Genomic DNA, 27,019 nt, shown 5'->3' on the forward strand with positions numbered 1-27,019 from the left:
TCTTTTCGAATCACAGAAGAATCACAGGTTCCAAAAAATATTAAGCAGCACAGCTGTTTCCAACATTGATAATAATAGGACTTAATCAGCATATTAGAATGATTTTTGAAGAATCATGCGACACTGAAAACCGAAGTAATGGCTGATAAAAAAAATCAGCTTTGCATCACAAGAATAAATTATATTTTAAAATGTATTAATATAGAATACCATTTTTTTTTAACTGTAATAATATTTCACAATATGACATTTTTTTCAGCCTTGATAAGCATATAAGAATTCTTTAAAAAACATTCCTACTGATCCCAAACTTTTAAGCGGCAATGTACATTTGGTCTTATTTTGACTTCCATATAAAAAAAAACATTAAAATCTGTTTGTTTTAATAAAACCCCTTGGTAAGTGTCCATAACTGAAGAAATTATATTCTGTTTAGTTCCTGTGAAAATGGATTTTGTCATGTATAATATGCCCTGTATATTACATAGCAGGATTAGCCGGCTCTCAGAAATAGCTTCGTATTAATAATGCATTCGATGCTTGGTTGCTGTTATTTTTATAGCCATGGAAAGAATGTTTTTCCGTTCTCCATTTGGGAAGAACAAACTCCATCTGCTAGAGAGAACAAGTATCAATGAAAGACTTTCAAAGACTCTCATGTATCTCATTTAGTCTTCTATGTTTCTCGCCCTGTTTCTTCAGAGCAACTGTTGGAGTTCATGCACCAGCTACCGGCCTTTGCCAACATGACCATGTCTGTCAGGAGGGAGCTTTGTGCTGTCATGGTGTTCGCTGTGGTGGAACGGGCCGGCACAATCGTCCTTAATGATGGCGAAGAGGTCAGTCAAACTTATCATGACACAAACCAATAGCATTAGCCTTACTTGAAGCCTCAGTTTACACTGCACTTTTTCTAAATCAATGTCTTTTTAAAGTTGTCTTTCACCTTTAACCTTTCACCAGCTTTCAGTCTCATGTCAATCTTGATTCTGTAGCTTCGCTTACACACTGCCATCCCTTGCCTCCCGTTCGTCTCAGCCAATCAGCCATTCAGTTTCTGCACTGTTAAACCTGAATGGATGCCAGCATTCAGCATCTTGAGATTACAAGATGCCCGCGGTACAGCGGGAATCACTTATCTCCTTATCTCAGTATTGACATGCCAAAAAGAGCCATTTTCCCCCCTAATGCATTCATATAATTGAAAGCAGGACAGGGCTTGAGGCTTGTACAGTTCAGTGTTGTGACACGTTCTCCACTGTTATCAATGCTCAGACATTACATTTCAAACTGACAGCAATTTAAATTGTAATATGTAGAAAGATTAAAAATAAACCATATGTTGTCCTTTGTCTTACTGTTCACTTGTCATTGTACCTTTGTAGCTGGACTCGTGGTCTGTGATTCTGAACGGCTCAGTGGAGGTGACGCACCCAGATGGCCGGACGGAAATCCTGTGTATGGGCAACAGCTTCGGTGTGTCTCCCACCATGGAGAAAGAGTACATGAAAGGGGTGATGAAGACCAAGGTGGATGACTGCCAGGTGAGTCAACAATCCAGAATTTTATGCCAGAATAAATAAATAAATAAGCATTGCACCTGACTGCAGTTTCATTGTGTGAAGAAAACGAAGCCTGGTTTTGCAATGTGACATTGCATTCTGAGATTACCAGGTCTGTGAAGAATATAATTTGGCAAAACCATCTTATAATTCATCATAACACCTATTTTCCTTTAAAACCTATTTAAAGCATTAACCATTAACTTTATGCAGATTGTGCTTAAGAAATGTAAATTACATTTTTAATAGCAATTCATAGTTTTCAGTCATGAAAACGAGACCTGGAGGGCAAAACATCCATAGAACTACAGCACAAGCCTGTCAGTTTTCCATCTGTTTCCAATCTACACTTATTTACATCACATCTCAACAGAATAAAACAAAGATATGTGAACAAAATGCATGTTTAGGCCATTTGCAGTTTATATAAAGGAGCTGCCGCAATATTTTAGTCACTAAAAACAGCAGCACATTTTAAAACGTGCACTTAAAGTGCCTTAATGTGTTAAAAGATCAAATTCAGAATACACCTTATTGCATACTTTATATAGGCAAGCAGATGAGCCGCAGATGAATATGAACGCAATGCGCTAAATGGTTATTTGTTTTCTTTATAATGGTTTACTGTGGGAAAATGCTTAATGTAAAACTGCACATTGCGTTTATGTTCTGGGTTTATCTGCTTGCCTGTACAAAGTATATATCATCAATAAGGTGTATACTGAATTTGGCCTGTTTATATCAATGTCTTAAAACATTACTGCTTAATACTATCCTTGTAAAAATTAGTGGAGGTCAGTGGAGGAAAGCCTTGTTTTGCCCTCCCTGTGGGCGTTCCGGGAATGGTATGGCGCCATGTGAAAACTGTGAATACAAATATTTTTACATTAAAGAAATGTACTTGTAATTGTAATACAAATGTGACCCTGGGCCGCAAAACCTTAAGTATCTTAAGTAGCACAGATATATTTGTAGCAATAGCCAAAAATACATTGTATGGGTCAAAATTATAGATTTTTCTTTTATGCCAAAAATCATTAGGATATTAAGGAAAGATCATGTTACATGATATTTTGTAAATTTCCTACTGTAAATATATCAAAACTTAATTTTTAATTAGTAATATGCATTGCTAAGAACTTCATTTAGACAACTTTAAAGGCAACTTTCACAGTATTTAGATTTTTTTGCACCTTCAGATTCCAAATTGTCAAATAGGTGTGTCTTGGCCAAGTATTGCCCAATCCTAACAAACCATACATCAATGGAAAGTTTTATTCAGCTTTCAGATCATGTATAAATCTCAATTTTTAAAAAAATTACCCTTATGACTGGTTTTGTGGTCACACATAATATCACAATGCTTATTATATAAGGCTTTATTTTCTTATTTCGATGGCTTATTTGTTGGCTATCCATTATGTGTTTAGGGAAGATGTCGGTTTGAACCTTTTTTATTTTGATCAAATAAAAAATGAAGAATGTCTCTTATCCTTGTTCAACCTATTTTAGCTGTTCGAAATGTTTCATTTAGTGCAGAAGTGATGTGGTCCTGCCCATTCATTAAGCATGAGAATAATAGGGGTAATTACTGCAAATTTAGCTATAATGAAATCCTGTCTCTGTTTCAGCGCACTGGTGTAATTATCATGGGGAAATCATTTGAAAATACTGCTGCATCTTAAAGTGATTTACTTTTGCCTCTCGGTTTGCATCTGTTTGCTCACTTTCGCTCTTGTTCTCTCTCTCTGTCAGTTTGTTTGCATAGCACAGCAAGATTACTGCTGTATCCTTAACCAAGTGGAGAAAAACATGCAGAAGGTGGAAGAGGAGGGTGAGATTGTGATGGTGAAGGAACACCGTGAGCTTGACCGCACAGGCACCAGAAAAGGACACATTGTCATCAAGGTGAGAACCCAATTCAGAACGAGTCTGACTTTTACTTTTGCTTTTTCACACCCAGAGGTAAAAAAATGCTCAGAAATGTAGCTGTATACAAATAAGGCAATTCCCAACATTTCTCAGATGCTTTAAACCAACAAACAAAACATATTAAAAGGGATGTTATCCATAATGAGGTACAATGATACCTCACATAAAGATTTAAAGGGATGTTCACCCAAAAATTAAAATTCTGTCATTAATTACTCACCCTCATGTTGTTCCAAACCCATTAGACCTTTGTTCATCTTTGAAACACAAATTGAGACATTTTTGATGAAATCCGAGATCGTTCTGACCCTGCATAGACAGCAACATAACTGACACATTCAAGGTCAAGAAAGGTAGTAAGGACATCGATACAATAGTCCATAGTCAAAAGTGATGTTATGAAGCTACAAGAACCACTAATGTCACATGGACTATTTTAACAATGTCCTTCCTACCTTTCTGGGCCTTGAACATGGTAGTTGCGTTGCTGTCTTTGCAGGGTCAGAAAGCTGTCGGATTTCATCAAAAATATCTGAATTTGTGTTCCGAAGATGAACGCAAGTCTTACGGGTTTGTAACAACACAAGGGTGAGTAGTTAATAACAGAATTTTCATTTTTAGATTAACTATACCTTTAATACTTAACCAGTATTTCCTGCAATTTTGTGGCACTTTGGCCTGAAGAAATATTTTATTAGAGTTGTGAATTTGCAGTCTGAATTGAATCCAAGAGAATGTGCCACACTGCAAAAACAGCATTCTATAGGAAACATTGACTTGCACTCTCGATTGACATGGCATTTGCCCTGATTTACACAGATGCATTGAACATAGCCATTTATTGATTCTTAAACATGGAAATATGCTTAGCACAGTAGATGAATATATGGACTGAATATCAAATGCATTCCACGAGTCCAATGTCTTGACGGTTGGAGCGGAGGGAAATTTGCCCAACAACAATGAAATTAACCATCAGTTCTTCTGGCCGACCTCAAATCAGAGAGTCACAAGCCAAAGTTTGATTAAAAATGCACCGCTTTGGCGTCCTTTAAAGAGCATATTTGGTTTTTACAGGGCACACCGGAGCGTCTTACCATGCACCTTGTAGAAGAGCACTCGGTGGTGGATCCCACCTACATCGAGGACTTCCTGCTTACCTACCGCACCTTCCTGCCAAGCCCCATGGTGGTAGGCAAGAAACTGTTGGAGTGGTTCCATGACCCCAGCCTCAGGGACAAGGTACATCGACATACTTATGCAAGCAGTTAAGTCAATCAATGCTCGATGAGGTGAATGATTAGTAACATCATATTTCATCAGGTTACACGGGTAGTCTTGCTGTGGGTAAACAATCACTTCAACGACTTTGAGGGTGACTCCGCAATGACGCATTTTCTTGAGGAGTTTGAGTACAATCTGGAGAGAGAGGTCAGTTGTGTGCAATAAAACCTTACATTTCTTGGTGACTTACCTGACCACAAAAATCTCATGTAATGCCTCTCTTTGAACCAGAAAATGTGTGGGCACCTAAGACTGTTAAACATAGCATGTGCTGCCAAAGCTAAGCTGCGGGTGGTGACCCTGACCAAACCCTCGAGGGAAGCCCTCCTGTCTTTCACCCTGCTGGGGGGTTCAGAGAAGGGCTTTCGCATTTTCATTGACAGTGTGGAGCCAGGCAGCAAAGCTGCAGAGGCCGGCCTTAAGCGAGGAGATCAGGTAATGTCACACCAGCACCATGCAAGATCTGAAGTAAGCTACAGAAATAGTTGTAGTTGTTAAACTGACACTGTAATAGCTCCTTGCTGTGGAATTAGCAGCAGTAATAGTAGTTGTGGAACTGAAAGTGGGAAATGTTGTGTGAGAGCATTTGTAATTACCTTTGTCAAGTGGTGAAAGCGGTTAGTCACAGCACTAACACAGAGAGCATACTGTCCTAAATCATAAAGAAGAAGAGCAAAAACCTCATCTTATGATTTTGTTTCCATTCCATCTGTCGTTCAAATGTAAATACATCTCAGCCTGCAAACTTGTTCTGTCGTCTAAATATGTCTGCTACACGTCTTCCCTCCTTCACACAAGCGGAAAATGTAATTTCAGGTGAATAGAGTATGCCGCACTGTTTCCTTTTGCCCTTCACTCACTGCGGTATTTGGCTCATAAAGCTGTTTAATGAGTTGCTATCTATTTGCCCTCTGAACCACAAGAGGATTGTGATTGTTCGGAATGCTAATCAGCTGATACTTGGCCGTTCTGAGATTATTGACAATAACCGTGTCCGCTTAGCCAATTAACAGATGTGGTCGTTCCCCCTTGCATCAGTGAACAGCTTTGACAATGGATAAGCAAGTTGTTGTTAAGTTTAATTTGAGTAAATATTGTGTAGAATACATTTTCATTGAATTCATTTAGTTATCAGTAGCAAGAGAATATATATATATGTGTGTGTGTGTGTGTGTGTGTGTGTGTGTGTGTGTGTGTGTGTGTGTGTGTGTGTGTGTGTAAGTGTATAATCATGGAGGACAAGAGGCTTGTCAACTGCAATCAGTAGTCATCATAAAAACAAACTAATAAAAAAACATTTCTCTGCCAAAATCAACAAATGTGCATGCGCAAAAACAAAAAAATATCTTTAGCAATTTTGTGAATCCGTGAATTGATTATGTGTGTATCAGTATTAAAATCAGGCATCAGCCACCCTGCTGTCTAGATATCAGTAGATATCATATAATAAAAACCATATTGCTTGGCCTCTAATGTGAACATGGACCTGTTTTTGTGTCACTAGTGTCATTTTGTGTCAGTGAATGAATGACAAAATAATTTTGCAGTAAGGGCAAAGCCATTTCACACTGAAAATAAGCAACACACAATTACTAAGTGTACCCCATCTCAAAAGTGACATGCATATAATACTAAAAACTGCTCTCTGTGTGCTGAGAGTACATGTTTTAACTATATTTATCACCTGGCCCAGCTGCAATGTTGATGAGATTTTGGATTTCCATCTCTTTCTTTCCCCAGATACTAGAGGTCAATGGGCAAAACTTTGAAAACGTGCCGTTATCCAAAGCCAACGAGATTCTCAAAAACAACACGCACCTGTCCATTACTGTGAAAACCAATCTCTTAGGTAAGCTATTCTAGCTGAAATTACCACAGCTGCACAGACTGTCATTTAGACCCAACACAACACTTCATCTAAAAATTTCCCTTTTCCGCAGTAGAGGAAGGCTGATTATTGGAAAGCTATTTGTTCCTTGAAAATGTTGGATGGCATTGTTAAGCTTATTTTTTTCTGTGCTCTGTTCTCTGATCTTAGTGTTTAAGGAGCTACTGGCCAGGCCTGACCAGGACCCGGAGCTAGAACAGGAAGAGGAGCCAGACAGGAAGAACGGGGCACCTCACATCCCTAAAATTGGGGACATTAAAAAAGCCAGCCGCTACTCCATCCCTGACCTGGCTGTGGATGTGGAGCAGGTCATGGGTCTTGAGAAAGCTAGTAAGAAAGCCAAGGCCAACACCGTAGGTGGCAGAAACAAGCTGAAGAAGATCTTCGACAAGACACTGACCAGTATTCTTCCACCCAAACCTTACAAGTAAGCTGAGCTGGATATATGAAAGGTTGATTTGTGATTTGGTCCACTGCAGTGTGTAACTCTTCTGATTTGTTCACAGTGATGTTGGCGTGGGACAGTCCCAGGATGACAGTATTGTGGGGCTAAAGCAATCAAAGCAGATCCCTCCTGCTCTTCCTGTTAGTGGAAACCTCTCATCAAGTAACCCTGACCTGCTGCAGTCACACCATCGCATACTTGACTTCAACAACCAGCCTGGTAAGATGCTTAATGTGGTTTAGTAAAGATATTTTACTGCATTAACATCAATGCTGGTTCTGGAACAACAATCTAGTCAACCACTCTCATGTTAGGGTTAGGTTTAGGCTTGATCTTATCAACTCTCTTATTTCCTTAGAGATTTGATCCAGGAATTTGTTATACTAGGTTAGACAGCCGCCATAAGAGAGAACAGATTTTGAGTCCGTAAATAAAGAGAGCTGAGATCTTTACATAGATAGTTATATTCTTGCAATGTCTTACTCATGCACTTACCTTTAGGGCATCTACAGAACCTTTCACAGAAGTTTAATCTCAATGCATGCATATTTAATAAGATGCTCATGCTGTCCTGAATATCCTTTTTCAGAAGCAGTCCCTATAAGTAAGTATTTGATCTTGTCCTCTTAGAGGTTCCTCAACTACTTTCCTTTTTCTAATCACAATCTTCTTCAGGGAACATCTTTACTCAATTTTGACATTGATTTTGCTATCCAAAATTATGTATAACAAATCTGGTGGTGCGCAATCAGGTCTTAATCTGTAAACACTACGCATTTGGTGGGATTCATCAAAACTCTTTAGTTAATTGAATGTTGTTTACTGATTCACGTCACTTTCACACTAGAGGTTTTGTTGCGGTATGAAATTGATTGACCTTGAAGGTTGATTTGTTTGCTTGTTGTGAAGGTGTCTTCTGAACACCAAGAAAAATGAATGCAAAAAGCTCTGGATGATGGGTTAATGTTAAAGACAATAGGTTAAAGTGAAGATCTAGATCCAAAAGTGAATTACTTTTTGATTTCCAAAAACTCTAGTTCAAAACATACCAAGTGGGAAAGTGACAGTTCAATAGCAATGTAAAATGATCATGGGTAACACATTGTAAGTGGTTTTCCACCTAGAAACTTGGGTGTTGGTTAAAGAAAGGGTTAAGTGTGTGCTTACGCCATTCCTCTGTTCTTTAGACATGTCAGACCAGGTATTGAGAGTGTTCAAGGCGGACCAGCAAAGTCGTTACATCATGATCGGGAAGGACACTACAGCAAAAGAAGTCGTAGCTCAGGCCATCCGAGAGTTTGCCTTGACTGCTGCCGCTGAAGCATATTCATTGTGTGAGGTGTCAGTCACTCCTGAGGGTGTCATCAAGCAGCGGCGACTCCCTGAACAACTCTCCAAACTGGCCGACAGGATCCAGCTGAGTGGCAGGTGCTGCCTTAGAGCCCTCATGGCCATTTTGTTCAAATTTCCAAAGTATTTTGCTGTCAAATCACTCCGTTGATCTCTGGTTTAACATGTAGGTACTACCTGAAAAGCAACATGGAAACAGAGACACTGTGCTCAGATGAAGATGCCCAGGAACTACTACGGGAGAGCCAGATCAGCCTGCTGCAGCTTAGCACGGTGGAAGTGGCGACCCAGCTGTCCATGCGCGCCTTTGAGCTGTTCTGTGCCATCGAGCCCACTGAGTACATTGATGACTTGTTCAAGCTGAAAACTCGCCTAACCGGGCCTCCCAGCCTCAAGCTCTTTGAGGAGGCCATCAATCGGGAGACCTTCTGGGTGGCCACGGAGGTGGTGCGTGAGCCCAACCAGCTCAAACGCATGAAGATCGTCAAGCACTTCATTAAGATCGCACTGCATTGCCGCGAGTGCAAAAACTTCAACTCTATGTTTGCCATCATCAGGTAGAATTAGTATTATTTTAAGAGTTTAACTGAGACCTCTTATGCATGTTCTTTTTTTGGAGTCCCAACTAACAATGTCATTGTGTCTTTCCAGTGGTCTGAACTTGGCACCAGTGTCCAGACTGAGAGGCACATGGGAGAAGTTGCCCAGTAAATATGAGAAGTTGTTTAGTGATCTTCAAGACCTGTTTGATCCCTCCAGGAATATGGCAAAGTACCGGAATCTTCTAAACAGCCAAAACCTGCAGCCACCCATCATCCCACTTTTCCCTGTAATCAAGAAGGATCTCACCTTCCTGCACGAAGGTAAGTTCCCACCGAAGCAGATAATGAACCGCCTTTTTTGGGAGGTTTTGCTAATAAGAAGTAAATTTTCCTGGATTTCTTTTAGATAAAATGGCTTTCCAGTCCAAAAAGTCCAAAAATTGAAACTAAACTACAAAAAGGACTCTTTCTGATCTCCTACAACCTTCATCAGATTAATACATAACCATCCACATTTATGTCAATAATCCATTTCCTTGGCTTTGTGTAGCACCTTAATGCTGTATGACCTTCCTAAATTTGTTTCAAACTGCAACTGATCATTTCTGTTTAATCTTAAATAATTAGTTCACTCCATTTACTTATCCCTATGTCATCCAAGATCCATGTCTTTCTTTCTTCAGTCGAAAAGAAATCAAGGTTTTTGAAGAAAACATTCCAGGTTTTTTCTCCATATAGTGGACTTCAATGGGGATCAACGGATTTGAAGGTCCAAATTGCAGTTTCAATGCGGCTTCAAAGGTCTCTACACAATCCCAGCCGAGGAATAAGAGTGTTATCTAGCAAAATGATCTGTCATTTTCTAAAAAAATAAAAAATAAAAATAAAATTATGTACTTTTTAACCACAAATGCTGGTCTTGCTTTAGCTCAACTTCATGCATTATGTAGTCATGTGAAAAAAGTCATGTGTGACGTAGACAGAAGTACCAACCTAGTTTTTACAAAGCGAGCATGTAAAGAAAGTCAGACGGCCTTCATAAAAAAATGGTAAAATGATGTTGGAAGATTTTGAAGTTGAAAGAGAAAATGAAATGGAGTTTTTCACCTTAAATTACCTTTTTGAATCTGACCTTTCCAACATGACTGTGTAATGCATGAAGTTGTAGACGTGCAGATCTAGTGCAAGATGAGCATTTGTGGTGCATGAATGATCCTTTCGCTAGATAAGACCCTTATTCCTCAGCTGGGAGAGCCCTTTGAAGCTCCATTGAAACTGCAGTTTGGACCTTCAGCCTGTTTATACCCATTGAAGTCCACTATATGGAGAAAAATCCTGAAATGTTTCCCTCAAAAACCTTAATTTCTTTCTGACTGAAGAAAGAAAGACAAGAACATGAACATGGAAGACGTATAAGTTGATCTGAGGGAAAAATGTCATTATAAAAGTGTATGATATGAGCATTTTCTGTATTGTCCACTCTAGGAAATGACTCAAAGGTAGACGGTTTGGTGAACTTTGAGAAACTGCGGATGATTGCTAAAGAGATCAGACATGTAGGCCGAATGGCAGCTGTAAATATGGACCCTGCTCTGATGTTCAGAACCAGGTGAGTGCCTTTCAGTTCTGACTGCTACAATGACTTCTTCGCCCTTCTTTCAGGCTGGACTCTTCACACCACTGAGTAGCTTTTAGTGCCCACTCACTGCGATGTGTACAGCTCTCACCTCACGCTTCCACACACAGGCTTTTTCCGAAGATGTTTTGCAGTGATGTTGAAGTGATGTTTACGTACGAGACAGTTAAACCATTTTGTATGTTACTCTCGTGTCTGCATTATTGTCAGAGAAGTTAGTGTCTCTCTTTTGGTCTCTGGTGCACCTCACCTTGGTACCCTTGGTCTGTTTCTCCTCATCTAAGTGTGTCTCCCTCTCTTTCTCTCATGGGCTTTCTCTCTCCCCCATTTCTCTCTTCGTCCACCCTCTCTGCCCCACGCTTCACTATTCATGGCTCTCCCTTACAGGAAGAAGAAATGGAGGAGTTTAGGGTGAGTATGGTGAACTCTCACCTTTGGCCTCATGTGTGCCCCCTCCTTTAATTTGGGCTGGCTCCTCACCATCCATTATTTTTCATTTTCTGGTTCATTTGAGAATGCTTCTGCTCTGACGGATCCCATCCAAGCATTTGACCACCATCACTTTTGCTACTCGGGGTCATTGAATAAACTCACCTCATTCTAAAATACATCCTAATGTTTCTGTTGTATAATTACTATAGATTTGGAATGTTTCACAAACAACTAGTATGCATGAATTTATTTACAGCTGTTTGGTTCCTGCTCATATTAATTTGATATCCCATGATCCATTTTTAGCAAAAGTGATTTAACGTGCCCCTTCCAGCTGAACTACTTACAATAGCTGCACGCCTTTTACTAAGTATTTGCAGTGTTGTATGTTTTTTTTCTTTAGTTTAAACTAAGAATTATTTTATTAGTTTAAAAATTGTGATTAATGATGTGTATGAATTCAAATAACCTTTTTTATAAGATCTTTTATAAGTTAAAAATTGTGTTCTATTCCAGTCTAATATACAAAGACTTTGTTGATGCTATTGGTGCAGAAATTGCACACTTCACCTTTAAACATAGAAAAGAAAAAAAAAATAACCAAAAATAAATAATGACATAAAATATTATCAGTTATTTATCTCATGCGAGGTTTAAGTACTCTATTTTCATTGTTTTATTTAACATCCATTTTTATTTAACTGCCTGATTTGGCTGAGTTGTGAAATGCATGGAATTGATTGTTTTAAAGCTGCAAGGAATGCAACTTACTGCATGTCAAAGAGAGACTGCATCTTATCCTATATCATCAATACCACCTACTGGTAAAGTCAGCCTGCATCTTTAACAGTAATATGTGTGTGCGTTTAGGTCGCTCAGCCAGGGCAGTGCCAATGCTGCCGTCCTGGATGTAACCCAGACGGGCGGGCACAAGAAGCGGGTCAGACGGAGTTCCTTCCTCAATGCCAAAAAGCTGTATGAGGACGCACAGATGGCACGCAAGGTCAAACAATACCTGTCCAACCTCACCCTGGAGACGAACGAGGAGAGCCTGCAGACACTCTCAATTCAGTGTGAGCCTTCAGTCAACACATGTGAGTAGTGTGCAAGCACACAACACACGATTATAAATAGGTGAATCCACAGGATTCTGGCATGTGATAAAGAACACCACAGTATGCTAGTCATAGGAACAAATTATTCAGTATCTCTATGCTTTATGCTTACAAAGGCTGTATTTATAGTGGTGGCAAAAATTATTAGAATACCAGTGTTTTCACCAGCTAAAAAATGTTTTAAGTCAGTTATTTGTGTCTTTTACTGTAGTGTGTCAGTAGGAAATATTAGTTTTTATTTCCATTCATTTTACCATTAATCGTAGCAATCCAGTGAGATCTTTGTTTGCACAAGGAGTCTGACAACAGCCAGTGCTCCACACAGAGATCTGATCTCATCATCATCCTCCAGTCTGTCTGGAATGACATGAAGAAACAGAACAAACTGAGACAGACTAAATCTAGAAGAACTGTGGCAACTTCTTCAAGATGCTTTAGGAAACCTACCTGTAAAGCTGCCTGAAAAACTATGCACAAGTGCACCTGCTTTAAATGCAAAGGATCTTCACACAAATTGTTGATTTAAAGGTGCCATAGAATGCATTGAAACAATATTTTAAATTGTTCTGTGACATCTACATAGAAGGTATATGGCATAGAAAAGTCCCTAGAATGAAATGCTCTGTTATTGCCTTATTTGGAAGCTTTGTGAATATTAATGAGGAGCTCTGCTCTGATTGGCTGTCTCACAGAGCTGCTCGCTCTCACACAGCTGTAAGGAAACACATGGAGGAAATATATATTTAATTACGGCCGCTTTATTTATTTAACTCTAACCGCTTTTAATATGTGGTTTGTTGAATCTGCCGTTTTGAATCCGCTGACATTTTACTCCCCCTATAGTGATCGTATGTGCTCTGTGTGACCTTATACTGCAGCGAAGTAGTATAACATAAGAAGGACTTACCACACAAGTTTTGATGCTTTAGTGATGCTCAGGATCTGTAAATCATTCGCCATCATCAGCGCAGTCATCTCTCCTTACTCTGTTTATGTGGTAAGCGAAATCTTATGTACTGCAATGTAACAGGCTAGCGCTAGCATTAAGCTAACCATGTCCCTTCAGTAGCTCGCCTTATTTTACTGATGTACTGACGTTACCGATGATTGGGCCATGCAAATATTGGGGGCGTAACTATTAACGATCCCGGGGCTATTGCGTAACAGTCGGTGTATTGTTGGAATTGACCTATTTTTCGGTGGTCTTTTGCAAACACCCGAATTATATGAGAAGGAGGAAACGATGGTATTTGAGACTCATGGTATGTCATGTCCATGTACTGAACTGTTATTATTCAACTATGCCAAGGTGAACACAGTTTTCCATTCTATGGCACCTTTAAAGAGAGACACTTTTCATGCACCTATCAAGTGGTTTGTCATAGTGTTTTTTCAGACTAGTGGAAAGAAAACAGCCAAAAGACACTGTTAAGTGTTTCTTTTATAGAACTTTATCTATTTGTGTCAATAGATTTAAATGACAATCCATATTTTTAAAGGCCGTTTTCTCAAAATGAGTTTTTTCTTCTACACTGAGCCATAAATCTCCACTTCAGTAGCACTTAAACACACCAAACTTAACTTTTTTATTCCTGTCTATATTCTGAAGGTTTTTACAGAGGGATTTGTTCATATATAATTTGCTTGCTTTTATACATTTTAGTCCCCCAAAAAATGGTAAAAAAATATAGTGTTTCCTGTCTGTTTTCTGAATTATGGCATGACAAAATGAGATACCCAAAATCCCCTCTGTAAAAACTTTTGACCCTAATGTCAAAAAAAATTTAACAAGAATTTTGAAACTGACTTCATCCAGTGTTTAGATTTTTGTACTCGAATTTTATGCAAATTAGTGCATATTTCATTTCAAAATGCCTTATTTACATATTTAAACCTAACATTTTAGAAAACTTGTAATACAAAAATTTTTTGCAATTATCAAAGTAATCAATCAACTGGGTAAGTAAGGTGATAACTGTTAGTAAATCTTTTTACCCTAGTCACCTTTAGTGTCTCGCCTTAATTTAGTTAATAGTAGTGAATTGATAAAATCTATTTATGACATTATTTTTGACAGCATCCTCATTATACAGCTTTTTTACACAAGTGCCTAAACTTTTTACAGTACTGTAGCTTTGCAGGTAGGTCTCCTGAAGCATCTTGAAGACATTGTCACAGTTTTTCTGGATTTAGTCTGTCTCAGTTTGTTGTGTTTCTTCATGTCATTCCAAATGATTGGACTGGATGATGATGAGATGAGATCTTTGTGTGGAGCACTGGCTGTTGTCAGACTCATTGTGCAGACAAAAATCTCACTGAATTATTACAAATGTGAACTGATATTTCCTACTGACACACTACAGCAAAAGATAGAAATAACTGACTTAAACTACTAGTGTTCTAATAATTTTGGCCACCACTGTATTTGTTAAAAAATAAAGTAAAAACTAAAAGTGTGGAATATAAACACAATTTCAGGTAACTGTTTTTGTTGTAATTTATTTGTTTTTCAAGTTCTCATCCTGTAAATTTTCATCTTAATATTCATTATTTGTCTTATGAATATCGTCACAGTGCCGAAAGGTTCCGGGGACAGGAAGAGACCCGATACATCGCCCGTAGTTGCACGGGCCGCCATTCACCAGCGCCAGCAGCTTCAGAAAGCCAACCAGGCGCTTCAAGTGCCTGCCGTAGCCCTCTACCCATCACGCAAGAAAGTGCCGGTCAAAGACTTGCCACCATTTGGTGAGACACTGCATTTAGGTAGCTTAAACAGCATCAGCTTCTACATTGTATACTTATGGTGCTCATAAGAATCTTACTGTGTTTGCACAGGCACAAGCTCACCGCAGTCTCTGAAGAAGATACTGTCCCTTTCAGAGGAGGCTGGAGAGAGACACAGGAAACAGACAGAGGATAGTGTGTCCAACAACTCTTCACAGTTGTCGTCTCCTCCCACATCTCCTCACAGCTCACCTAAGAAAGGTAAGTACACACAGATACACACTATGGCATTTTTGTAAATGTAATTATTTTTTAACCTCAGGTCGTTGCACACTCGATTTACTCTCCCCATTGACTTATCAGTGATCTGTGGATTCAGAGCCTTATGGTGGGCATGCAGTGAAATATATTGTCAGACAGCATTTGCCCCACTGGCATTTCTCTGTTAGTTGGCGCCCCCTAGTGCGAACATGTTTTCATGGCTGATTTAATATGTTGAGACTGCCATCTAGTGGTAAAAAGTAGGGATGCACGATATGTATCGGTCGATAACTTGCGCGTTTTGTCAGTAAAGCCAGTTCTGTAATCAGCGGTAAATGCCATCAGGTGCGTGATTTCACGTTGAGCCGTATATACTACACACAGCCGTTGTTTACAGACGAGCTGCGCACTTTCACACTGATAATGAACATTGCTATGCGCAGCTCGTCTGTAAACAACGGCTGTGTGTAGTATTTACGGCTCAACGTGAAATCACGCACCTGATGGCATTTACCGCTGATTACAGAACCGGCTTTACTGACAAAACGCGCAAACTTTATCGACCGATTGGTATCGGTGCATCCCTAGTAAAAAGATTAACTGTAGGATATGAAACAATGTTACACCTCTCTACACATCTCTTCTTTTAAATTTGCATCACATAACATTTCTGTCTCACATCATTTACGTGTTTTACCCTGTATTCAGCCATTTCATCTATAAGAAGCCACAGTATGAAGGGTTTTTCATCCTTCTGTAGAAAATCACCGACAGGTAACAGGTCCTGGATGCAGATTCAACCTGAGAGAGTTCACACAAGCATCATTATTGCTGTGTCTCAAAATGTAGTGAGCTGCCTACTAAAGCATCATTCAGTAGAGGTGCACTTTTAATTTAAGAGCTTGGGATCAGTAAGATTTTTAAAAAATTCATTTTTTGAAGTCTCTTTTGTTCAACAAGGCTGCATTTTACTGATCAAAAATACACTGAAAACATAATATTGTCATAAGTTGTACATTAAAAATAACTGTTTTCTAACTGTAACTGTGTATGTACATGTACATTTTAATATTTGTGAACTTGGACCACAAAACCAGTCTTAACTAGCACAGGTATATTTGTAGCAATAGCCAAATTTACATTGTATGGGTCAAAATGATCGATTTTTCTTTTATGCCAAAATCATTAGGATATTAAGTAAATTATGTTCCATGAAGATATTTTGTAAATTTCCTACCGTAAATATATCAAAACTTAATTTTTGATTAGTAATATGTATTGCTAAGATCTTCATTTAGACAACTTTTTTGATTTCCTCAGCCATATATTGTCCTATCGTAACAAAGCATACATCAACGGAAGGCTTATTTATTCATAAATACAAAATTGACCCATATGACTGGTTTTGTGGTCCAGGGTCACATTTAATATATATTTGTTTAAGAATTTCTTTTTAGAATTCTTTGCTGAATAGAAAGTTTAAAAGAAAAATAAGAAAACTTTTGTAACATTATAAGTCTTTAAAAAAACTTTTACTGAATCTTTGACCTTCTGTCCTTTTGTCCTCATGTGGTTGCTTTCTTAGTATTGAGACACAGCCAATGAGATGTTTTGTTTTCAGTTACATATTTCAGTGGTATGATTGGCGTAATCAGTGACATTGTGACCCTGGACCACAAAACCAGTCTTAAGTAGCACTGGTATATTTGTAGCAATAGCCAAAAATGCATTGTATGTGTTAAAATGATCGATTTTTATGCCAAAAATCATAAGGATATTAAGTAAAGATCATGGTCCATGAAGATATTTTGTAAATTTCTTACCATTAATATACCAAAACGTAACTTTTGATTAGTAATATGCATTCGGACAACTTCATTTGGACAACTTTAAAGGCGATTTTCTCAATATTTAGATTTTTTTTTTTTTTTGCACCGTTATATTCCAGATTTTTAAATAGTTGTGTCTTGGGCAAATATTGTCCCATCTTAGCATATTTATTCAACTTTCAGATGTGATGTAAATCTGACTGTCTTTGGTAGTAATTTGAAATGCTATTGTTTGTTTATTGTGCTGTATAGTACAGTGTCAGTTAGAGGTTCCACTAATGGTTCTATACATTTCTACTTATCAGAAGTCACGACATTTGGGTGAACTCTCTCACAAAGTCTAGACAGTGTTTTTGCTCCTGTTGTAGCTGGCAGAGTGCTGTAGCTGTGTGCGTGTACGCGTATGTGTGTGTGTACTGTAGAACTTTGTTACTGAAGTAACTGCCTGGTTTTGATTAGCTAGTCTAAGAAATGGGGGGTTTGACTCTAAAGCAATGCTTTGTTCTGCCAGTAGCATAGTGTTTAGGAGTTGAACCTTCTCTGACACCCTGAATATAAACTCTTCTTTCTCACACTATCATTGTATCATCAGTTTCATCATCGTGTAAACAGGAATCTTCCATGAGTAAGTTAAATTAACAACTGTTGTGCAATTGCTTGACATTTATTTCAACTTCTGACTTTGCAACCACAAAATGCAGCAATACAGTGTGAAGACTGACACAACAAGTCACAGATGTTTAACAGCTCTGTTCCAAAAACTAGTATACTGCATTTATTTGACAGCAATGCACCTTCTTTTGCCTAAATCCTTCAGAGTTAAGGCCTTCCCAGTGTGCACTGCAACAAGTTCAGTAAACAAATAGGCTATAAATATATTTTTTTTAATTCAAAAGTCAAAAGTAACTCTAAAATAGTTGGTTGGCAGCAAGGTAGCTTCCTATGTCCTGGAACAAAACCTATTTAAGTGAAAAAGAATAGAATGGGGAACCACAGGGCTCTGTATTGAGGCCAAACCGTTTTCTGATTAAGTTGTTCTCTGTACTCATTTGCCAGGGTATGGAAGAGCAGGTGACTACCTGTCAGACTCTGGCCACAGTGAGATCTCCTCACGCTCTAGTCTGGTGAGCACGTCTTCCCTGGACATGGGGCAAGATGAACGCAGGCATCGATATGGAGTAATGGCTGGGGAGGGCCACGGTAGTGGCCACCGGCTAGAACGCAGGGCTACTGCTGATCCTGACCAGTACAGCTTGGGGTAAGCACTACTCATTATTTTTTCAACTAGTTGTATTATGTAGTTCGAATGGCTAGTCAATTAATTTGTCTGAAGGAACACTGGGCAAGATTTGGCTGGTTTTGGACTCATCTGACCCCATTCAAACACATTTCTCAGGCAGTATTAGTCCTGGCAATGTAGAGTTACAATAATCCCTTCTGGATCCTTCTACCCGATATTCTTTCAGGTCCTACTCATCAATGCAGGATTGCCGGGGTCTGTATGCAGGAGCCACCGTGCTGTCTTCTCCCAGTTCAGAGGAGCTTACCCAGGATCAGGGCGACCGGGTGTCTCTCGATGCTGCTGATTCTGGTCGTGGCAGCTGGACTTCATGTTCCAGCGGCTCCCATGACAACATTCAGACCATGCAGCAGGGCCGTAGCTGGGAGGCACTTGCAGAGGGCGCAGGGCTTTGGGGAAGCAGAGGAAGCTGGGCATCCGCCTGCTCCTCTTCGTCCTCTGCGGCATGTTGGGGCGAGGACTCTGAGGGCGACACGGGCACCATCAAGCGAAGAGGAGGGAGGGATGTGACCACAGACCCTGAGACCAGCAGCATCACCTCCACTGGTTCAGAAGAGTCCAGACAGCACAGTCGACGCCCCTCACCCATCACTGCAGGCAACACCAAGGCCGTGATCAGTAAGAGTCGCCACATTAACCTGTTTAGAAGGGATAGTTCACCCATAAATGACAATTCTGTTGATGCCTCAAGTTAATCCAAAGCTGTATGTTTTTATTTTTCTTATATAACACAAATGAGAAGCATCATTTAGCTTTTTTCCATTCAGTAACTTTTTATAGCAACCATTTCCCATGGACAAAATGGACAAAAAACATAACATAAAATTAGTCCATACAACCAATGGATGAAGCCATACAATAACGCTTCATTTTCCTTGAGAAACATTTCAAAAAGCTGTTATTATTTTGCATTAAAATTTTGCATAAAGTATATGATGCGTTTTAGCGTATCATACGAGGTTGGACATCAAACTTTGATGTCAAACTTGATGCCTGGTGTTTGAAGATGTTCTGCAGGGATTTTCATTTTTGGAAAACTATTTCAACCCAATCTCACGGCAGTTTGTACATATTTTACGAGGTGGCTAATTTGTACAAATTCGCACAATCTCACTCGTATAAACTTGTATGTTCGTATTTGGCCCCTAAACCTAACCGTCAGTGGGTCGACATAGTGAGGTCGTACAAATTACAGTGAGGGAAAAAATTACATGATTCCCTTGATTTTGTATGTTTGCCCACTGACAAAGAAATAATTAGTCTATAATTTTCTAACAGTAAGAGACAGAATAACAGAAAACGCGCATTTCAAAAAAGTTATAAATTGATTTGCATTTTAATGAGTGAAATAAGTATTTTACCCCTTCTCAGAACATGACTTAGTACTTGGTGGCAAAACTCTTGTTGGCAATCACAGAGGTCAGACATTTCTAGTAGTTGGCCACCAGGTTTGCACACATTTCAGGATGGATTTATCTCACTCCTCTTTGCAGATCCTCTCCAAGGGGATTTTTCCCTTTGATGTGGTGCAGTTGTCCTGTCCCCTTAGCAGAAAAACACCCCCAAAGCATTATCTTTCCACCTCCATGTTTGACGGTGGGGATGGCGTTCTTGGGGTCATAGGCAGCATTCCTCCTCCTCCAAACACGGCAAGTTGAGTTGATGCCAAAGACAGTCTGTCCACAACACTTTCACCCAGTTCTCCTCTGAATCATTCAGATGTTTACTGGCAAACTTCAGATGGGCCTGTACATTGTTTTCTTGGTGTGTATGGTCCCAGCTGCCTTGAGATCATTGACAAGATCCTCGCATGTAGTTCTGGGCTGATTCCTCACCATTCTCATGATCATTGAAACTCTATTAGGTGAGATCTTGTATGGAGCCCCAGACCAAGGTAGACTGACAGTTAATTTGTGTTTCTTCCATTTGCGAATAATCGCACCAACTATTGTCACCTTTTCACCAAGCTGCTTGGCGATGGTCTTGTAGCTCATTCCAGCCTTGTGTAGGTCTACAATCTTGACCCTGACATCCTTGGACAGCTCTTTGGTCTTAGCCATGGTGGAGAGTTTGGAATCTGATTGATTGATTGCTTCTGTGGACAGGTGTCTTTTATACAGGAAACAAGCTGAGATTAAGAGCAGTCCCTTTAAGAGAGTGCTCCTCAACTCGGCTCGTTACCTGTATAAAAGACACCTGGGAGCCAGAGATCTTTCTGATTGATCAGGGATAAAATACTTATTTTACTCATTAAAATGCAAATCAATGTATAATTTTTTTTTTTAAAGTTTTTTTTTTTTTTTTTTTTGGATTTTTGGTTGTTATTCTCTCATTGTTAAAAAAAAAACCTACCATTAAAATTATAGACTGATAATTTCTTTATCAGTGGACACGCATACAAAAACAGCAAGGGAACAAGTAATTTTTTCCCTCTCTGTAGCACCCTTGTAAAATACATACAAATTGGTCATGAGATAGTGTTGATTTTAAGAGTAAATACACCAAGTTATATGTTCTAACCTATCTGATGTGTTTCAAGTGCTGAACTCGTGATTTTTGCATGAAAAACACATTCCCACCAATCAAACTAACATCTGAAAATGACACATCCTCCAGGTTGAGAAATACATGAACCTTAAGGATCTAGACAACCCCACTTAAATTACTTAATTGTGATGTTGAACACTACAAGGTGGAATAACACAACAAACTCCCTACAAAAGTGATCCTTCCTGATCTAGTGCATGCCTGCATGTGTCCATCCCCGTGTGTGAGAAGCGTTACGGATATTAAACGGAACTGTGGTGTCCGTCTCCTCCCTCAGCACGGAAGGACGGCCGTTACCGGGACCCTCCGCCTACGCCGCCGGGCTACACGGCACTGACCATCACGGACGTAACCGAGGGCACGGCTCACTCGGGCAGGAGACCCCCGGACTACACCACGGCCTTGCAGCGCTCCCGTCTTGTCACACATTCCCCCGACTCCCAGCAGCCCCCAGCTGCGGGAAAACCCACCCATTCGCCGGACCCCCGGGGCCGAGAAGAGGAGGAGGCAGTGGAGGTGGAAGAGGAGGGTGAGTGCTTGTCTCCCAAACTCAGAGCTCAAAGGAGGAGAGGTCCACACACAGCAGTTCCCCCCAGGCCATGAGTTACACACACCACCCCAACAGGAAGGTAAAACACCCCAAACTCCAGTTACTTCCACAGTCACACACTCACGCACTCCACGCACACTCACGTACACCAGTCACGGTCTCTGCATGCCAGGAGGACAGCTCCTTCACCTGCCCACCATCACCAACCACCAACGCATCTCACATAGTGCATGCGTCGCCACGGAGACAGCCTGCCCCCCGTCGCCGTGGCAACATCCCAGTCATTGCTCCCTGCTCTGCCGTGTGTATTCGCTCTCACCCATCAGTGCTCACAGGAAACTTACTAGATCTGCCATCATAAACGCTTGAACACATGATAGAGCCTGAAATCATGTTTGTGTTGTCAGGTAGCACATGAAGTAGAGGTAGTACTTATCAGCACAAAGATCCTGAATTGGGAAATTGTGATTTCACAGTAGTAGTCTTTCCTGTCTTGTCATGTTTGTCTTTGGTACGGTAAGGCCAGAGCATATTTCATTTCCTTTTTATATTTAGTGGTGTGTCTGTGGCTTTGTTCCAAACCCCAGTGCATTTCCTACCCTAGACAACATTTTTAGGTGTCAAAAATAGCACAGCCATGATGCCTTACATTTTATGTGTGTGTATCATTTTTTTATATGTAGTGTATATATAATACGGTATGTTTATGTTTATATTGAAATATAAATATGAAAAGCCTAGTATGTATCTCATCAAGTTTTTAAGCAGTAACGCAGTAACAATTTAAATAATATATTTTTTATTTGTGAATTTATGTTCAGCTATTCTTTTTATGAGATCGTTTTAGTGCTAAGATTACGAGAATAAAGTCATAATATTTTGAAAATAAAGTTGAAATATTACAAGAATAAAGTTGAAATATAATGAGAATAAAGTTGAAATATAATGAGAATAAAGTCGAAATAGTACAAGAATAAAGTCGAAATATTTAGACGATAAAGTCATAATGATGAGAATAAAGTCGAAGTGTTTTGAGAAAAAAGTCGAAGTGTTTTGAGAATAAAGTCGAAGTGTTTTGAGAGTAACGTTTTTCGAGAATAAAGTCGAAGTGTTTCAAGAATAAAGTTGAAATGTTTTGAGAATAAAGTCGAAATTATGAGAATTAATTCGTAGCAATTATGAGATTAAAGTTGTACTATTTTGAGAGTATATTCTAGCCTTTTGCGCATGCAAATGGAAATAATTCCAATGTCTCAGCTTTCAAAATCTGTAAGTTTTATAGCAAAATACAAACAATATGTCTATTACAATAATGTGGCATGACAGGTTGCTGTATTCGGCTTAGTTTAAGCGCCATGTGAATCAGTCATCTTTCCAATTACAGTTAGACATTTGTTTCACTAAATTAGGCTATACTGTTTTTTCATTCATTATGATCTTTTTTTCACGTTTATGTTGTGCTATAAACTTGAAATAAAAAAAGAAAAACAATTATAATTTGTATTTCATTATAAAACTGACAGAATTTAAAAACTGAGCTGTGTTCTATTAAAAGCAACAAAGCACAAAATTATTGTGATTTTTGGGTGGCTGGCGCACTAATGTACAGAAAACGTTAAATATTATTTCCAATCATTTACTGTATTATACTGTGAATAAAACCGCTTGTGAATAGTCACTTACAGTATATACCTCAGAAAGGACAGCAACATAACATATGTTAACGAGTTGGAGTCCACTTCAACCTTTAGAACACTTTATTTTTGTTTTTAATTAAATACATGTGAGGAATGAAAGGTTGGACGCCATAGACATTTTTTTGCGGAGTAGATGAAATTTTCACAACGATAACAGTAGGTCTATAATTTAATGAAACTAATGTCTCATTGTAATCAATTGAGTCACATGAATACAGCGATCTGTCCCGCCACATTAAAGATTATGAAAAACACATTATTGCAAGACACTTTGTTTGTATTTCACTATAAAACTGACAGATTTTGAAAGAGTTTTTTTATATTAAAAGTACCAAAAGCACAAAGCTTATTGCTATTAATGAGTGGCTGGTGCACTACAAATAGGCCTAATGAATGCAATCAAAGACGTGAAATATTATTTCCAAGCATACTGTCCCTGTGAGTATAACACATGGTATGATTTCTGATAATAATCCCACATATATTCAAATAAATTCCAGTGGCCTGGCAACTTCTCTCGGTGCTCCTAGTCTGGGCTATTTGCATGTGCAGGCCATACTCTCGAAATATTATAACTTTAATTGCTACGACTTTATTCTCAAAACATTTTGTCTTTATTCTCATAATTTCGACTTTATTTTCTGAACATTTCGTCTTTGTTCTCAAAACATTTACTCGCTAAAAAACTTTTTTAAATTAGTCTTCCCATTAACACCAATTTTATCGTTCATTCAGACTGATTCGCGAATGCATGAACACAAAAGTTGGAATTTATCACATGAACCCATCACAGTCAAACATAACCAGTCATAGCCAATCAGATCACGATGGAGGCATTGCCTCCTCTCATGTGTCCGTCCCCCATTAATTCTCAATTGTACACTTTAGGGAGTCTGTTAAAACTCAATGGGCTCAGGGGAGGCGAGAGAGATGTAGACTCCCGCTGTAACTTTACCTGCTGGTGTCGCTGTTGGACAATGTTTCTTTAGAAAAACAAGTGATTTATACATATTTTAATGTTATATTTTGTAATATTAGCATTGCTTTATTTTTGCACCACAAATTTTTTTCTAATGTAACAATTTGAGGAGACTACCTTGTCTCATCAGTGGAAACGACTCTGAAATAGATATAGATAGTTATGTTAGTCTCTTGATTTGAGTAACATTTTGCTGTCTATGAAGCATTTCATATCAGCCACTTTGAGCCCTAGTTCTAGTCTACCTGCCATCAAACAATAGTGTGATTGCACTTCAACATGAGTATTCCTGTGATTACAATACTAATGGCAACTGTTTGCAAGATAGTAATTCCAGTTCTGGTTCCTTTGCTTTAACAACCTAAATTTAATATGCACAAAACTGTACTTGTATCCATTTACTGCAAGTGCAATGCAAGAGATGTGAAGTTTGTGACGACAGAGGCAGTTTATGCTGAGACAATTTTCACATGTCACTCAGGTTTGGAACAAAGCTTGTGTTTAGGTGATTGTCTATGGTGTCCATGATGCTCACGGAGATTCTCTCTTCTTCCTCCAGAGGACGAACAGGTGTCTGCTGTTTGAAAGGGGACGACACTGGCTGCACTGCTGCATTGACTGATGGCCCATATCGGGCATTCACAGGTCAGACGGACAGACCATCCAGTCTACATCTTGCCGGCACTGCCTCTCTCCCTCCTCAATGATGGATTCATCTCCCTGCCCTGCCTTAATGCATCATGGGGGGTTTAATGCCCTGCATGCTAAAAAATACTGTGAAGAAAGGAGGCGAGCAAAAAAAATAACTTATTTGGCACTTTGGAGAATGGAAAAATGAACTGAACTGAAACTCGAACACAGCGCTTTGACATTCACACACAAAAAAAATAAACTACTGTTAACGGTTGTCTTCAGACAATTCCCTCTTTCCTTCTGCTTAAAGGTCACATGAACGTGTTTGGTAGTTCCCCTCAGCACTTTTTAACTGTTTTTAAGGTGTAAACTGATGCACACAATCAACATTTCAGTTACTCGATTCTGGACATGCAGTTTGGATGGCGAAGAAGGCTTGACTACAACTTAACGCCACTCCTTTTCACATCAGTCTCGACGACAACACTCATATCTGTGTGGTTCAATATAACAGTATTATATTTGCAGGAGCACGACTTGAAGGACATCTCTTCTACTGGATGACTACAAATGGAGTTCACATTGACATACGTAGCACACCGATTTAATACAGAAGGCGCTCTGTGAGAGGAAACAATGCTTAGTGAGTGGTTTTATTGGTTTTTGGCTTTAGTGTGTTGGAGAGCTCTACGAACGTATGACTAAAACATCAAGTTTGGTCAAAGGCTTTGTAACAAACATGATACAAAAACAAAAGGCTGAATAAATTTACATCTGTTGGTACTTGAGGAGCCATTAAAAGTGAATCAGTTCAGCAACAAGACGAAACGTACACACTCATCTTCGATATGACGCAGGCGGTTTTGTCAGTTAGGCGCCTCGCCAACTTCAAAAGCTAATTGAAGCGTTTGTTATGGCTGTGGCACAACATCAAGTGCCCCTGTTGGCTAAGGTGAGAACTGCAGGCTACTCAGGCAAATGGGGCCGTCTCATTCGGGTGCTACTTCCTTCCTCTCATTAAGCGAAACCATTAAGGTGGTGTTTGAAAGATGGTGGCTTTTGTGTTGTGTTTTTCTTTACGAGGGCTCAAGTCATGCATGTTTCTCCTGGAGTGGGCCTTGATCTAACTACCACTGCTGCACAACAGCTTCCACAATCACTCACAGGAACTCAACTGAAATGTGCTTTTGAGACTCTGGTGGGCCGGAAACACGCAAACCCACCTGAAGTCTGCCGGTCAGAGCAGAACTGAAGTGGTGGGAGCACGTCAATTTTATTCTTTCATTTTAATCACTGAGTTAAGCTGATCACATTGATCAGTAGTTAGAAACAATAGACTAAAGAAGAAAAAAGAAGTTTGCAGTGTTTTCCACTGTACTCTGTAACATCACTACTTCAATGTTTCTTTCTCTAGATGCTTGTTTGTTTGTTTGTTTGTTTGTTTGTTCGTTTGTAGGTTTTTGTTTGTTTGTTTTTGGCTCCCACGCATTTTTTTTTTTTTTTTTTTTGTAAAGGTTGTGGATACAGTTGTTAATAACAACACATTTGTAACAGTAACTATATCGACCATCTGCTTCCACCTATTTTTATTTGTTATTTTTATTAAATATTCACGTTTGGCAAGCCAAGATGAGTCGGTTGTTTTGCAAAATAAGTTGCACAAATTGTACAAGCATAAATACAACAAGGTAAATAGTAGTAGGTAGCCGTTCTGCTACTCTGTTCGATATGTGATGTCAAGTGAGACGTGTACATTTAGCTGGTGAAGATTCTCTTTTTTGACTACTTTTACCTGTACGTCTTTTACAAAGACAATTGGTGGAGTATGTATTTGTTCTTATTTTTTGTCTTTCTTTTTGTTTTGTATTTTTAATACAATAATTGTAAATATTGGTTATATTTTTGTTGAATTGTAGAAATGTATGATGTTTATGCCTCAACATCCAGTTTATATGAAGCTGGGAATCAATAAATTCGACAAAAATGAATCATCTTATAGTTTTTAAATGCACTTATTATTATTATTATTATTATTATTATTATTATTATTATTATTATTGCTCTTCTTTTGTTTTGTTGATTCTGCATTTAGTTTATGGTTTTCAAACATTGTTTTAAATGACCTCTGGCACCATCTAGTGTTTGCACAAGATAAGACATGGAAGTAACTTGAAATGTGTATCTCATACTTTTCTAACTGACAAATGTATGTTGGGGTTAATAAAAGACATCCGTATCGATCTGTTGTTCAACACTGTTTGCTTTTTCAGTGTTTCTTCAGAGATTTTGTTGAGCCAAAGAGGATAAGCAGGG

The 27,019-nt window shown here is 39.0% G+C and overlaps 1 protein-coding gene across 6 annotated transcripts in view; it reads left to right on the plus strand.

The window, feature by feature from the left end:
• The window catches only part of rapgef2b (Rap guanine nucleotide exchange factor 2b), a 148,598-nt gene extending 121,896 nt beyond the window's left edge, over positions 1-26,702 (plus strand). For 3 of the 6 annotated variants that reach the window (XM_073820043.1, XM_073820044.1, XM_073820048.1), the window contains 21 exons: positions 703-839; positions 1,386-1,544; positions 3,318-3,470; positions 4,572-4,736; positions 4,818-4,925; positions 5,010-5,213; positions 6,519-6,627; positions 6,817-7,093; positions 7,173-7,330; positions 8,299-8,539; positions 8,632-9,018; positions 9,113-9,324; positions 10,489-10,612; positions 11,027-11,050; positions 11,942-12,165; positions 14,761-14,931; positions 15,022-15,171; positions 18,057-18,258; positions 18,467-18,918; positions 21,125-21,476; positions 24,633-26,702. In XM_073820043.1, coding sequence (XP_073676144.1) covers positions 703-839; positions 1,386-1,544; positions 3,318-3,470; positions 4,572-4,736; positions 4,818-4,925; positions 5,010-5,213; positions 6,519-6,627; positions 6,817-7,093; positions 7,173-7,330; positions 8,299-8,539; positions 8,632-9,018; positions 9,113-9,324; positions 10,489-10,612; positions 11,027-11,050; positions 11,942-12,165; positions 14,761-14,931; positions 15,022-15,171; positions 18,057-18,258; positions 18,467-18,918; positions 21,125-21,450 — 3,983 coding nt within the window. In that variant the 3' untranslated portion in view covers positions 21,451-21,476; positions 24,633-26,702. The remainder of the gene's footprint in view (positions 1-702; positions 840-1,385; positions 1,545-3,317; positions 3,471-4,571; positions 4,737-4,817; positions 4,926-5,009; positions 5,214-6,518; positions 6,628-6,816; positions 7,094-7,172; positions 7,331-8,298; positions 8,540-8,631; positions 9,019-9,112; positions 9,325-10,488; positions 10,613-11,026; positions 11,051-11,941; positions 12,166-14,760; positions 14,932-15,021; positions 15,172-18,056; positions 18,259-18,466; positions 18,919-21,124; positions 21,477-24,632) is intronic. The other 3 variants (XM_073820046.1, XM_073820047.1, XM_073820045.1) reach the window with 3 other exon arrangements.
• The last annotated feature ends 317 nt before the right edge of the window (positions 26,703-27,019 follow it).

This window comes from Garra rufa, chromosome 16, assembly GCF_049309525.1.
Source record: "Garra rufa chromosome 16, GarRuf1.0, whole genome shotgun sequence".
In the NCBI taxonomy this organism is placed as follows: domain Eukaryota; kingdom Metazoa; phylum Chordata; class Actinopteri; order Cypriniformes; family Cyprinidae; genus Garra; species Garra rufa.